This window comes from Hyaena hyaena, unplaced genomic scaffold (genome assembly GCF_003009895.1).
Source record: "Hyaena hyaena isolate Hyena2069 unplaced genomic scaffold, ASM300989v1 scaffold_988, whole genome shotgun sequence".
In the NCBI taxonomy this organism is placed as follows: Eukaryota; Metazoa; Chordata; class Mammalia; order Carnivora; family Hyaenidae; genus Hyaena; species Hyaena hyaena.
In genome coordinates, this window is record NW_024081611.1 from 18,783 (window position 1) to 31,597 (window position 12,815).

General features: G+C 61.0%; 3 protein-coding genes across 3 annotated transcripts; 2 read left to right on the plus strand and 1 right to left on the minus strand.

The window, feature by feature from the left end:
• Positions 1-227: 227 nt before the first annotated feature.
• NDUFA11 (NADH:ubiquinone oxidoreductase subunit A11) lies at positions 228-5,255 on the minus strand. Its single transcript, XM_039221359.1, has 4 exons — positions 5,076-5,255; positions 1,363-1,455; positions 1,152-1,274; positions 228-409 (listed from the first exon to the last, which is right to left on the minus strand). Exons 1-4 carry the CDS (start codon positions 5,170-5,172, stop codon positions 297-299), a joined length of 426 nt encoding a protein of 141 aa, XP_039077290.1. The 5' UTR covers positions 5,173-5,255; the 3' UTR covers positions 228-296.
• Positions 5,256-6,157: 902 nt separating this feature from the next.
• VMAC (vimentin type intermediate filament associated coiled-coil protein) lies at positions 6,158-8,162 on the plus strand. Its single transcript, XM_039221358.1, has 2 exons — positions 6,158-6,387; positions 7,585-8,162. The coding sequence occupies exons 1-2, from the start codon at positions 6,197-6,199 to the stop codon at positions 7,901-7,903; spliced, it is 510 nt and encodes a 169-aa protein (XP_039077289.1). The 5' UTR covers positions 6,158-6,196; the 3' UTR covers positions 7,904-8,162.
• A 2,063-nt stretch (positions 8,163-10,225) lies between these two features.
• Positions 10,226-12,580, plus strand: CAPS (calcyphosine). Its single transcript, XM_039221331.1, has 5 exons — positions 10,226-10,976; positions 11,055-11,176; positions 11,250-11,427; positions 11,548-11,754; positions 11,828-12,580. The coding sequence occupies exons 2-5, from the start codon at positions 11,094-11,096 to the stop codon at positions 11,855-11,857; spliced, it is 498 nt and encodes a 165-aa protein (XP_039077262.1). The 5' UTR covers positions 10,226-10,976; positions 11,055-11,093; the 3' UTR covers positions 11,858-12,580.
• The last annotated feature ends 235 nt before the right edge of the window (positions 12,581-12,815 follow it).

A 12,815-nucleotide genomic window follows, 5' to 3' on the forward strand; every position in this document is an offset into this window, starting at 1 on the left:
TCTCCACAGGCTGTTGGCTTTGGGGGGGTGCCCAGAGAGGGGACGGCCTGTGACCTGTGCGGGTGGGGGGAGGGCGGCACAGGGAGGGCTGTGGGTGGCGGTGCCCAGCTTCCCCCCCGCAGATGCCCTGTGTTTAGGGCCTGGCGGCTGGCGCGTCAGTGTTGCCCAGCCCTCCTGGGATGGGGCTGCGTCCCAGACACCAGGGGAGGAGGGGTGGGAGACTCACACACAAGTATACGCAGAGTTTATTTTTAGTCGCATTTCAACCTGTCCGGGGACACGGGAGGTGGCAGGGCTCACACCTTGGGCGCTGCGAACACCTTCCAGCCCTCCAGCTGGCCCATCTTGACCAGCGCGGCGATCGTGCCCATGTATGCGCAGGCGGCGGCTCCGATCCCGTAGCTGTGGGCTGCCGGAGTCGGGGGGAGGGGGCGGTGTCAGGCGCACGTGGGGCTCCCCCGCAGCCACCCGGGGGCCCGAGAGCGCATCCTTCCCTTGAGGCTGAGGGCTCCTTGAGGGTTAAGACACGGGACCCCTGGACTTGGAAGACGTGTGCGGAAACCCGGAACCCAGAGCAAGAAGGGGTCTAGGCTGCCGGGCCCGGGGGTGGGGCACCCGAGCTGCGGAGGGGACGGCGGGTGGTCAAGTCTCAGCCTGTGGCCCGGCCGCAGGCGCCAGGCCCACTAGCTGCTCCGCGGACCGTGAATGGAAGTGCACAGAATGTCCCTGGCTGCCTGAGAGCCGCTGCAGTGGATGGAGGTCTGCTTGCTGTATGTGGGGCGCCCCCCCATGGCAGGCTGGGGGTGCACGTCAAACCCAGACGTGAGGTCTTAAAGCAAAGGCTGGGATGCAAGGGCCTCCCTTCCAATGCCCTCCCTCTGCCTGACTGGAACATTCCACCAAGCACTGGCAGGCTGGTGGGCCAGGGCTGTGGGCGGTGGACAGAGCGCGGCCTGCTTCCTGTCCTGGGCGGCCCCACTGTGCCAGGCTGGCATGGGGCCTGGCCTGCCTTCCCACTCGGGAGGCACCTCTGCCGGTTCCCAGGTGACCTCGGGCCACCCACGCCCCCTCAAGAGCAGCCCACACGCCTGGCCCCTGGTCCAGGACAGAACAGCGGGTGGTGGTCAGCGGAGGTCGGGGCGGTCACTCACTGCGCGCTCCCAGGGTCAGGCCTCCGGCACAGCCTCCAATGAAGTAGTTCAGGGGGTCGTCGGGCTTCTCTCGGACCTGGGCGCTGATGCAGGAGGTGAGGCCAAATATGGCGCCGATGGCGGCTGTTAGGCGGACAGTGGGGGCGTGGCTGAGTCAGGGCCCAGGGGCCAGTGCCTGGAGGGTCCCCCAGGAGAAGCCAAGGTCGCTCACCTGCAGTAAACGTGTATCGCCCTGTCCTCGCCACTCCCTCTAGGAAGGAGTCTGGCGGCCGGAGCGTGACGCTGTAGGCGGAGAAGATCAGGCCTGCGGGACCAGAGAGGGCGAGGCATGAAGCACCAGGGCCTGGGCACCGAGGCGAGGCGCAGCATGGCCGGGGCAGGCCTCTCCGCTACCAGACAAAGCCTCTGTCCCTGTGCCGCCACAGCACCCTCAAGGAGGCTCCTAGCACCCCCGCACCCAGGAAGGGACTCTTCTGGGCTCTGGGGTTCACCCAGGGCCTCAGAGCAGCTGAGGCGGGACTCCAGGCCTGTCTGCTGCTCCAGAACCTGGGTGTCCAGCCCTGCCTGTACCCCAGGCCTCCCTCTGCCAGGCCTGCCCCGGGGCCCCTTTGCCCTCCATGACGCACCCTCCCAGGCCTGGGAGGCTCCCCGGCTTCCAGGGTCAGCAGGCACCACAGCTGCGCCCCACATGCCCTGTGCCCCACTCCTGTCCAAGGCTGTGCTCTCCTGTGGGGCTCTGGGCTGATCCTCCTTGGCAGAGACCTGGCTCCTGGGCCCGTCGCTCGTCACCCTGGGGTCCCCTCCCCTCTAGCAGCTTGGGCGCAGGGCCATCCCTCACACCTGGTTGGCTGGGCAGCCGCTCACGCCCACCTGGCCTCAGCACCTGGTCAGCTTTTCCATGTCTGCTGTCGCCCCGGCCTCCCTGCCCGACATTGGCTTCTAAGTATGAGGGGCCCGCCGGGGGCCGGGCCTGGAGCCCAGTGGTGGGTGGGCGGTGAGGACAGAGGCTATGTCCTTGGGCGTCCTGAGCAAACACCGGCCTGGGCCGGCGTGTGGGTCTGGGCGGAGGCCAAGGCAAGCCCTGTGGCAGCTGCTCTCACCAGGCCCTCCGCAGGGGCTGGCGGACCAAGGCCCACTGGCTGGCTCGAGTCACCAGAAGCAGCCCAGCACGGCACTCTCCAATCTCCAGCTGACCCTGCCCAGGGCACACAGCACACCTCTCCTCTCCCTTCAGATCCCCAGCCTGGCCCAGTTGCCACAGGGCCCTCCCAGGGCCCGCCTGGCCCGGCCCGGCCCACGAGAACTGCTGTCTCCAGCTCACGTTCCACGCCACACACAAACAGTGCTCCCTCCCCCCCTCAGAAGACCTAGAACTAGGAGCGGATGACCCAGTTGTCCCCGAATATCCCAGGGACAAAGACTGCCCCACTCAACTCCCTGCTAGCAATCATCCAATATGGCGGGTGACCTGCCACAGCCCAGTCTTTCCCGGATCCTGTGATCCCCCAACACGCGAGGATCTGTTTCCACGGCCCCCCAGCACCCCACAGAAGGGCCCCTCCTGACCCCCCACTGGCTCCTGGCTCTCAGCCTCCAGCAGTGATCTCCAGACACAGTGCACCCACATTCATTCATTCATTTGGTTCCTCTGTACCTTCATTCAGTCATACATTCATTCACTGTTACTATGGGCCCTGATCCATCCACCCACCCATCCATCCATTCAAGAGTGTGGATGCCTTCATTCATTCTTTCACTCACCATCTCAGGAAACAAGAATGTTCTCTCCCTGAGGGCTGAGGGGAGGCAGGGAGTGAGGGAGGGGAGGGTAAGGAAGGGTCCAGGAGCCAAGTCCTGCAGGTTGTGTGTCGTGAGCAACACACACACACACACACACACACACACACACACACGGGGGCATCATGAGCAACACACACACACGCAGGTGGGCATCGTGAGTAACGCACGCACACACACATGTGCGCACGTGTGCACAGTGGACACCCTGGAAGAAGACGCCTGGGCACCTTGGACGGCTTGTGGCAGCCAGTGACCACCACAGATCATCAGTGACTGTGTGACTTAGTACCTCTGTCAAAGGTTCCCACCCATGCTGCCTAAAAGACCCTCCAGCAATCGCCCCACCCAGAGGCCCCTCACTCACTCATCAGCACCACCTTCCTGGAATGTGCTCAGTCTCCCCCAAAAGCCTCTGGAGACTTCAGTCCACCCCCATGGCCTGTGCATTTGTGATCAAACCCGTGCACTCCCAGTCACAAACACCAACATTAATAACTTTCTCAGGTTCAAACCCCCCGACATGTTCTCCTTGAAGGCCCCACGTGTCCCTCAGGCGCCCCCCTCCTGCTTTAAGTTTCTTTCAGACACAATCATGAGCCTCCACCAAGTTCTGCCAGGCACCTCCCAATGTCAGCATTGCCCCTTAAGAATGTGCCCGGAGGGGCGTCTGGGGGGTTCAGTCAGTTGAACAACTGACTTCAGCTCAGGTCATGATCTTGCATTTCGTGGGTTCGAGCCCCACGTGGGGCTCTGTGCTGACAGCTCAGAGCCTGAGCCTGGTTCGGATTCTGTGTCCCTCTCTCTCTGACCCTCCCCTGCTCACGCTGTCTCTCTCTCTCAGAAATAAATAAACATTAAAAAAAAAAAAAAAAAAGAATGTGCCCGAATAACTTCCCCCTGCAGCTGCAGTGATCCAACCCCAGTGTCCTCTCTCAGGGCCCCCTAAAGACCCCACCAGGCACCTCCACTGTCCCAACAACTCGCCACTCAAACGGACTCTGCAGAACCCATCCGCAGGGACTCCCCCTCCACCCTTTCTCCTTAGCGGCCCCCACCCCTCCCATGAGGACCCTGCATGCACAGTCCTTGCCTCAGCCACCCTCAGGAGCAGATCAGCAGACCTGGATTTGCACTCTGGCTCCAAAAGACTGTGGGGAAGTTAATACACCTGTCCAACCTTCACTGTACACATCTGAGAAATGGGCACGATGCACTGATCTCACTAAACATGCAGAAAATGGCAGCCTGGTGAAGACTCAACTTCTACCAGGCCTCATTTCAGGAGCTGGAGATATGGAGGTGGCCCAAACGATCTTATCTGCTTCTCAAAGAGACTAAGAATGAAAGGGACACTGTAAGGGACTAGAGGCTGGGGTCTCCCCTGCAGGGGAGTGCCAGGGCTGTGAATCCCCTTATGCCCTCCCAAAGCTACCCTTATAGAAGCCTCTGACCCACCTCGTCTATGATCTCGGCACCTCTACCACGCCTCTGTGGTCCCAATGAAAGCTTCAGATATCCCCAACCAGCCCGCTCTCCTGGACCCTCAAAAAACCCTCATCTCCCTCCAGAATAATTACCCACGACCAGCGTTCCCCCAGTAACCTCAACTTAACCCTGTTCAGTCTCATGAATCCCCAGCTCCTTTGATCCCGATAATGGCCCTCTCCCACTCAACGACTTCCTCGGAGCCCGGTGACCGCTTCAACAATAACCCCCAAATCTCAGCACCCGGGGGCCACTTCTGACGACCCCAGAGCCTGTCACATGCACCACTTCCCAGTGCCCTCCAACCCTGCCGGACCCTCTCCACACAAGAGGTCCTCATGGCCGCCCCCAGACATCCCCACGACGCCCACGTGCCACCCCGTGAGCTACCCAGCCCCCGGCCCCTTGGGACAGTTCCCAGTGACCCTGCTGCCTTGCTGCGGCCTCTGGATCAGTCCGACACGCCTACAAAATCTCTCTCATACAAGAGCTCTTCAGCGTCCCAGGGCCACCGCAGACACCCCGGTGACAACCATACGCCACCTGCGAGATCCCCAACCCCCCAGGCCGCCCTCGGACAGCCCCCAGCGACTATGACCTCCTTGCACCCTCTGCCCCCGGGGCCCGGGCGGCGCTCACCAGCGGCACCACTGAGTGTGGTACTGGCGTAGGTCTTGCGGTGGCACTCGGTGCCATCGGGGATGTCCAGGTATTGTTGAAGAAGCGTCCGCACCATGACCGCGAAGCCCCGGCCCCACACCGCACGCCCGGCCGGCTCCCAGCGTCCAAGGGCAGCCGCCGCTCGTACTCGCGAGACTTCCTCGGCGGCGCGCGCAACCTTTCGGGCGCAGGGGCCGACAACAAACGTGCAACTTTATTGAGCACCGGGAACACAGACACGGGCGGCGCGCATGCGCCGAGTCGGGACTGGTGTAAAGGAAGCGCGCATGCAGCCCCAGCCGATTTCTGGAGGGAGAAGCTGAGGTCAACCAGAATCAGTGAAGGCAGATCTCGCCAGCCCCGACTCAGAAAGGCCTAAGTTAGGAAGGTTTGACCCGGAGTGAGGGCCTAATCCACGGGTGGGATCATGACGGGTGTTCGGGCGCGGGGCGGAACTCCACTTTATAGGAGCAAGATGTAACTATGGGGCGGGACACAGAGGAAATGCGGCCACTCTCAGCGCCAGAATCCGCGTAGGGGCGTGATCACGACCTGGGCCCGTCCCCCACACGCGTCTGAACCGCGTGCGACTGTTTTGAGGCGTGGCCAGACTCGCAGGCGGCGAAAGATACCGATCCCGGGGCTAGGATTTTAGCGGGACCGCACGTGTGCCCAGCCTGCGGCTGGTTTAGCCGAGCCTCGGCCCGGAGGAGGTAACGCTAAGTTTGGGGGCGTGGCCAGGGAGAGACGCTGCTTGAAGATTTGGCCAATCCGCAGCTGTGCGATCGCCTAGGGGGCGTGGCCGTGGCCGTTCGGGTGGCTCCAAGAGAGTCGCAGCCTGGGCGTGGCCAGGCTTGCAGGGGCGTGGTTTATCAGGACGTTGGCCAATCTTAGAGTCAGGCCGGGCCCAAGGGCGGAGTTTCGAGGTGCCCGAACCATTGAATGTGTTTGGGTTTGAGGAGGGCGCGACCCATCTGGCCGTGGCCAATCGCGCTGAAGTCCAGGGAGAGCCTCTAGGGGCGTGGGCCACCCGGGCTGGGGGGCGTGGCCGGGGCGGGACCTGGGCCCGGTTCCGGGCCGTCCGGGACGGCGCCGGGGCCATGTCGGCGCCGCAGCCGCTGCAGATCCGCGAGGCGAACGCACACCTGGCGGCCGTGCACCGGCGCGCGGCGGAGCTGGAGGCGCGGCTGGACGCGGCGGAGCGCACAGTGAGCGCCCAGGCCGAGCGCCTGGCCCGCCACGACCAGCGGCTGCGTGCTGCTCTGGAGGAGCTGGGCCGCGCCAAGGACTGGTGAGGCCCGGGGCCGGCCAGGTGGACTTCTCGAAGGCCGTGGGCGGAGGCAGAGCAGAGACTGGAAAGGGAGGAGAGGCGCGGGAACCGTGTACATTACATTCACGAGTAGGCTGGACTACTGGTGCGATTGAGAAAATAAACACCAAACACCTCGAACTGGTCACCAGCAAGCAAAGCCGAGAGGTGTCACACAAATGTAGATTTCTAACTTACAACAGGGCCCGTTTTTCCACAAGGCAAAATCGGCTCTTTCTGAGTGGTGTGGTGATCACCGACCTCCCCCTAGGTACTGGGAGCCATGGCGGGTTCTCGAGCAGAGGAGGCTGGCATCACACCAGAAGTTCTGAAGAGCCCCTCTAGTTTTGAAGAGGCGCTGAGGATTGAAAGGGATGAGACAAGCGTCCAGGGAGGAGGGAGGGAGGTCTGGAGCCCAGCTGGGCAAGGGCTGGGACCTGGTTGGATCCATTCGTTCATCGTTACTGAGCACCTACTACTATGCGCCAGGCAGGTGCGGCGCACCAGAGCCCCTGAGACCTACATAGCACAACCTTAGGCATACACATCACTAAGCATTTACAAAATGGAGTGGTTGGGGTTGTGATGAAGGGCACAAAGGGTTCTGAGGGGGCCGAGATGGAAGGCTTCCTGGAGGAGGGGGCCATCTAAGCTGAACAAATAGGAAAAAATATAGGGGAAAAGGGACCTGCAGGGGAGCAATGAGGGTGGTCTGCTCTGGCTGCCATTACAGAACACCAGAGACTTGGGGGCTTTAAGCAACTGATTTTTTTTTTTCCCTAAGGGCTGGAAAGTCCAACTGATAGGTTCAGTTCCTGGCGACAGATTGTCTTCCTGGCTTGTGGGTTGTCTTCTTGGGCAGAGAGCAAGCTCTCTGGTGTCTCTTTTTACAGGGGCATTCATTCTCTGAGGGCCCCACCCTGATGAGCTCATCTTATTTTACTTGCATCCCAAAGGCTCCATGTCCAAATACATCATATGGGGGGGGCAGGGATTCAGCCCCAGAGTTTCGAGGGGACACAAACATTCAGTCCATGCCAAGGGGGGCCTTGAAGCAGTGGTGAGGAGCATGGCCTTTATCCTGATGGCGATGGGGAGCCCTGCGAGGTTGGGAGCAGGGAGGAGGAGAATCTCTGATCCCCTTGGTACCACAGCTGCCCTGTCTTGCCTTCCTGCCAGTGAGATTGCCGCCCTCCAGCAGCAGCTGCTCACCTCCGAGGCCACTGTCCACAGCCTGCAGGCCGCCCTGCGCCAGAGGGACGAGCTCATCGGGCAGCTGCAGCCCCGGGCCGAGCTGCTGCAGGACATCTGCCGTTACCGGCCACCCCTGGCCGGGCTGCTGGCCACCCTGGCCCAAGCTGAACGCCTGGGGCCCCTGCCGGCCGGAGACCCCAGCCATCCACCCCCCAGTGAGCCCAGTCCACGCCTTGCCAACAGCACCGGGGACGAGGAGGACAGGGGTCACCTGCAGCCTGCAGTGTTTGGGACCACCGTGTGAGCCCTGGAGCACAGACTCCACAACGGAGACGGAGTTCCGCTGCTGGGGTGTCCCCTCTGTGTCTGAGAGGGGGCCCAGTGGCAGAGCCACAGACCTTTCCAAGCATCAAAACCTGCAAAAAAGTCATAGGTTTCAAACAGGCAGCCTGTGGGCCAAAGGCAGATGTGTAGCCCAGACGGAAGGCTTTGGTTTTGTTTTGCTGTTGTCGTTTTTAAAGATTTGAAATAATCTGCACGCCCAGTGTGGGGCTGGAACTCACAACTCCGAGATCAAGAGGCCCATGCTCTACCCACTGAGCCAGTCAGGTGCCCCTTGTCTTGTTTTGTTTTAAAACAAATTTAAATCAGTCCACTTACTGAAACATTGGCAACGCTTACACAAAAATCTGGATTTCTGGCTTTAGTCTTGGTCATGCCTCCTTGGCTCTGAGCCCGGGATACCCTCTTCAGCCAAAGTGTGAGGTCCAGTTGGCTCCCTCGCCTTAGGGCCAGATGTCTGGCCCCTGCCCCATCTGAGACCTCTGTCACTTGTGGGGGCGGACGGCATCACGTTTTTCTCTCTCTCTTCTCCCTGCCCTGATTTCTGTTCCTTCCGAAGCATCCCTCACCCCAGGCTAAAGCTGCTTCTTATCCTTCATCCCAGACCAGAATTGGGAACTGCATGACTTGTGTCATTTTGCCCTGGTTGTAGGAAGACAGATTTTTAATGCTAGATTTCCCCCCCCCCCGTCCTGTCAACTTTTAACCCAGAAGGCAGAGCGTGCGTGTGAGACATTGTGAGATGTTGGCAGCCAGGCTCCGCTGCCCCCGGAAAACTCAGGCATCCCTCAGTCTTTTCTCGATAGAGTCCTTCCTGAGGGACTTTGCACTGGCTCTTCCCTCTGCCTAGAAAGTTCTTCCCCCGGAGGTCACAGGACCGGTTCCTTGTCGCTCAGATCACCTCCTCAGAGGGTTCTTCCCTGACTGCCTTATCCGAAGTGATTCCCATCATTCTGTTCTCGTTACGGAACTTCATGTCACCAGACTCACCGTGGGACCTCCGTAGGAACAGGATGGGTTTGTGGGCCCTGCAGGGAGCCAGGGTCCCCAGCACATCTGACAAGGCCCCCGGCCAATCTAGCTTTGGTAGCAAGCAGCTGGCTCCTTTTTATATTTTCTAGAGAATCTACTTTTTAATTTTTTTTCTTAACTCTTTATTTCCCTGCTGTCCCTTCTTGGCCAGAGACATTTAGGGTGCCTGTTTTTTTGTTGTTGTTGTTTTTAAATCAAACCAGGGAATCCTGTGCCTTTCTCCGCCCAATCTGGTACTATGGTAGCCATTTCCCCGCCTCCTCACTCAGGGAAATCGTCACACCAGGAACCAAGGGGAAGGGCCCATTTTGGCCTGGAAAGGTCGGTGTCCATCTCCAGCCCTCAGGATGGTGCGGCCTGCCCCGCCTGGCATCTAACAGTGACCCCTCAGTGTAAGAACAATGGCCCCATTTTCTAAGGCTGACCAAGGGGGGGCTGCTCGTATGAGGGAAAGGCAGGCTGAGGCCTGTCGGAGCTCAAGAATAAATTGAATGATTTCTTGGCCGTTGTCCTTCCTCGTTCCTGGGTGGGGACTGGAGAGGCGGGCCGGGTGCTGTTCCGGGGTCGGGAGGAGGTCTTGCCGGGTGGGGAGACACAGGTGACAGTCCCGGGGGGCTGGTGTCTCATCTTTGCGGCATAGGCTTGTCCCATTTTCCAGATGTGGAAAGTGAGGCTTGGCGTGGGCCTCGGGGTCGGGAGGGCCTGGGCCACTTCCAATTTCTGGAGAGGTTATTGGTGAGATTCTGATTCTCTTCAAGATGAGGCAATGCCAAAACAGAGTTACAATGGCTGTGGTTGATATTTGACATTTTTCTATGGGGAAAAAATGTGATTTTTGTAACCCTCGTGAAAAACACAATGGAGCCGTTCTCTGCCTCCTCGGACAGTTACAGACTGTGGCAGGGCGCCAGAATTTTTGCTGTGACAACAGCATCACATCAGTGGGGGCCTGAACGGTGGTGCAGGGCTGCACGCTCTCTGTGGATTGGTTTCCAACGCCACCATTGTGCTGTGTCTAAGTCCAGGCTTTGAAAAGACTCTGGTGACCTCTGGGCGTCTGCAGCTGATGGGGCCCGTGTTTTCGGTCCTAGGAAATCCAGTCATTTTCAGTCCCGTCTGTGGGGTTGAAATGCCCTCAGTCGGCACAGGCGTCCAGTCTCTATCGAAGGCCTCCTGTGATGGGGACCTCGGTTCTTCTTGGGTGACATCGGGGGGCGGGGGCAGGTGCACATCTTCGTTTGGTGCCACAGTCCCCTGGCTACCCTAGCTTATCACAAGCAAGACCACCAAGTGATGTCTGAGAACTGAAAACCGACCGCCGAAAGACCCATGTCAAAAAAATACAAGTGGCCCCTAAATAACTAGCAGGAACTTCTTTGTCTGACCTAACACTGTAGTGTCTGTAAGGCTGCTCTGTCCTGGCTCAGCCGCATTGATCCGAAAACCTGGAGGTGGGCCTGGGCCACCTCAAACCCTTTTGAACTTGGATCCCTCAGCAGCTTTGGCTGCTGCCCTGTGAAAAGACGCAGGGGGCAGGTGAAGCCCAGAGAGGGAAGGGAACCTGCTCCAGGCCACACAGGAATTGGGTCTTGAGCCTCCTCGGCCATGGCCTTGCCCCTCTCCATCCAGGACAGTGGTCCTTGTAGGGCTGTGGGCCACCCCTCCTTTTTGGAGCCAGGAAGGGTGAATCCCCACTCCCCACCAGCGTCTGGCTTCACCCCAGACCTGGGCACTGCAAGGCTGGGAATGAGGACAGAGGCTGGACAGTGGTGCCAGCGAGGGCACTGCCCTGTCCCTCTTGGCCTGGCCCCTCGGCTCCACAGGGTGTGCCCAGGGCTACGAGGCACCGGCACAGCGAGGGTTACAGCTGGGGCCCCTCCCAGTCTCCTGAGCCACCATCCCTAAGCAACAGTCCTGCTGGGCGGGACGTGTTGCCAGCGCTGGGCAAAGCAGGCCGGGGCCAGAGGAGTGGCTGGCTGGCCTCCAGGACGGACGCGGGGCAGGTGAGCGGGTAGTTGGCCAGGGCAGGCTTGTGGCACTTGACCACAGCTTGGCGGGCCGAGTGGGAGCCCTTCCTCCAGCTCTCTCCCATCCAGCTACCCAGACGGCCCTGACCCAGCATGGATGCCGTGGACGCCACTGTGGAGAAGCTCCGGGCACAGTGCCTGTCCCGAGGGGCCTCAGGCATCCAGGGCCTGGCCAGGTGAGCCGTCCCCCCAGCCTTCTCCCCGCCCAGCTCCAGAGACCAGTGTCTAGCTCCGTCCCCTGCCCCTCAGGTTTTTCCGCCGCCTGGACCGGGACAAGAGCCGCTCCATGGACTCGGGGGAGCTGCAGCGGGGCCTGGCTGAGCTGGGGCTGGTGCTGGACGCGGCCGAGGCGGAGGGTGTGTGCCGGCGCTGGGACCGCGACGGCAGTGGGACGCTGGACCTGGAGGAGTTCCTGAGGGCACTGCGGGTGAGGCCCTGGGCCCCGCGGCCTGGACGGTGCTGGGCTTGCCTGGGTCAGCGCTGACACCGGATGCCCGAGAGCCCTGGTGGGTGGAGGGCCCCCCGGTTACTACCTTTTCCTCTGCAGCCCCCCATGTCCCAGGCCCGGGAGGCGGTCATCGCAGCCGCGTTCGCCAAGCTGGACCGCAGCGGGGACGGTGTGGTGACAGTGGATGATCTCCGGGGGGTCTACAGTGGCCGCGCCCACCCCAAGGTGCGGAGCGGGGAGTGGACCGAGGAGGAGGTCCTCCGCCGCTTCCTGGACAACTTCGACTCCTCCGAGAAGGACGGGCAGGTGGGTGCCCACAGATACCCCAACCGCCTTCACCCCAGTCTCTGGTCCCCACTTACAGCGCATCTGCCCCCAGGTCACTCTGGCCGAATTCCAGGACTACTAAAGCGGCGTGAGCGCCTCCATGGACACGGACGAGGAGTTTGTGGCCATGATGACCAGCGCCTGGCAGCTGTGAGCAGCGCAACGCATATTCAGCCAGCACCACTGTGGTGTAGGACCCCCACCCTGGCACCCCTGAGCCCGGGCTTCCAGCTGGGCAGCCCCCGGGGTGGGGGGCTACAGGGGAACGTGGGAAGATTGAGGCTGTGGGACCGGCCGGACCAGGTCTCAGAGGACCCAGCTTGGCCATCAGGTGCAAGTAGGACAAAGATTCCAAGGATGGGTCACTGGCTCAGAACCCCAGGAACAGGGCCCTCCCTGTCCCTGTTCCTGCCATCTGGACTCAGGTCTCACAGAGCCCCTGCAGGTGCCCCCCACCCCGCTTCCTCCTGTTTCTGCTGTGACCCCTCAGCCCTGCCAGCAGCCCGCTGCCCTTGCGCGTGCCCCCCACCCCGCCCCCACCGCGGGAAGCCAGACGGCCGGGGACAAAGCAAAGCTCTGCATGGAGGCGGCCAGTCTTGGAAGGCAGCCAAGTGTGGTCACCTGCCCAGACGCAGAGTCGGGCAGGGGCCAGGCTGCCCTGGGGGCCGGAGGCTGTCCTTGGCCAGGCTGTCTGGCTTCCTGAGGCCCCTGGGGCATGCAGGAGGCCAGGGTTTTAGTTAAAAGTTTTAATGTAGTTCCCAAATACATTTCATATGACAATCTTACATAAATGTTCCAAAACACATGGGCATTATCTCGTTTTACTTGTCACTAGTTGGCTAAGGCTTAAAGCAGAGAAGTGTGACTGGATCTGCTGGGAGGGCCTTTGGTGTCTTCCCATGGCTCGGGCTCAGGCTGCACACAACCGGCTCCGTGCGGGTGGCGAGGCTGCAGAAAGGAGCCCTTCTCCCCCTCTGGGGGAGGGGCTGGGCAGGTTCCTCTGAAATCCCTCGGAGCCTGGGACACAGGGACCGTCCCCA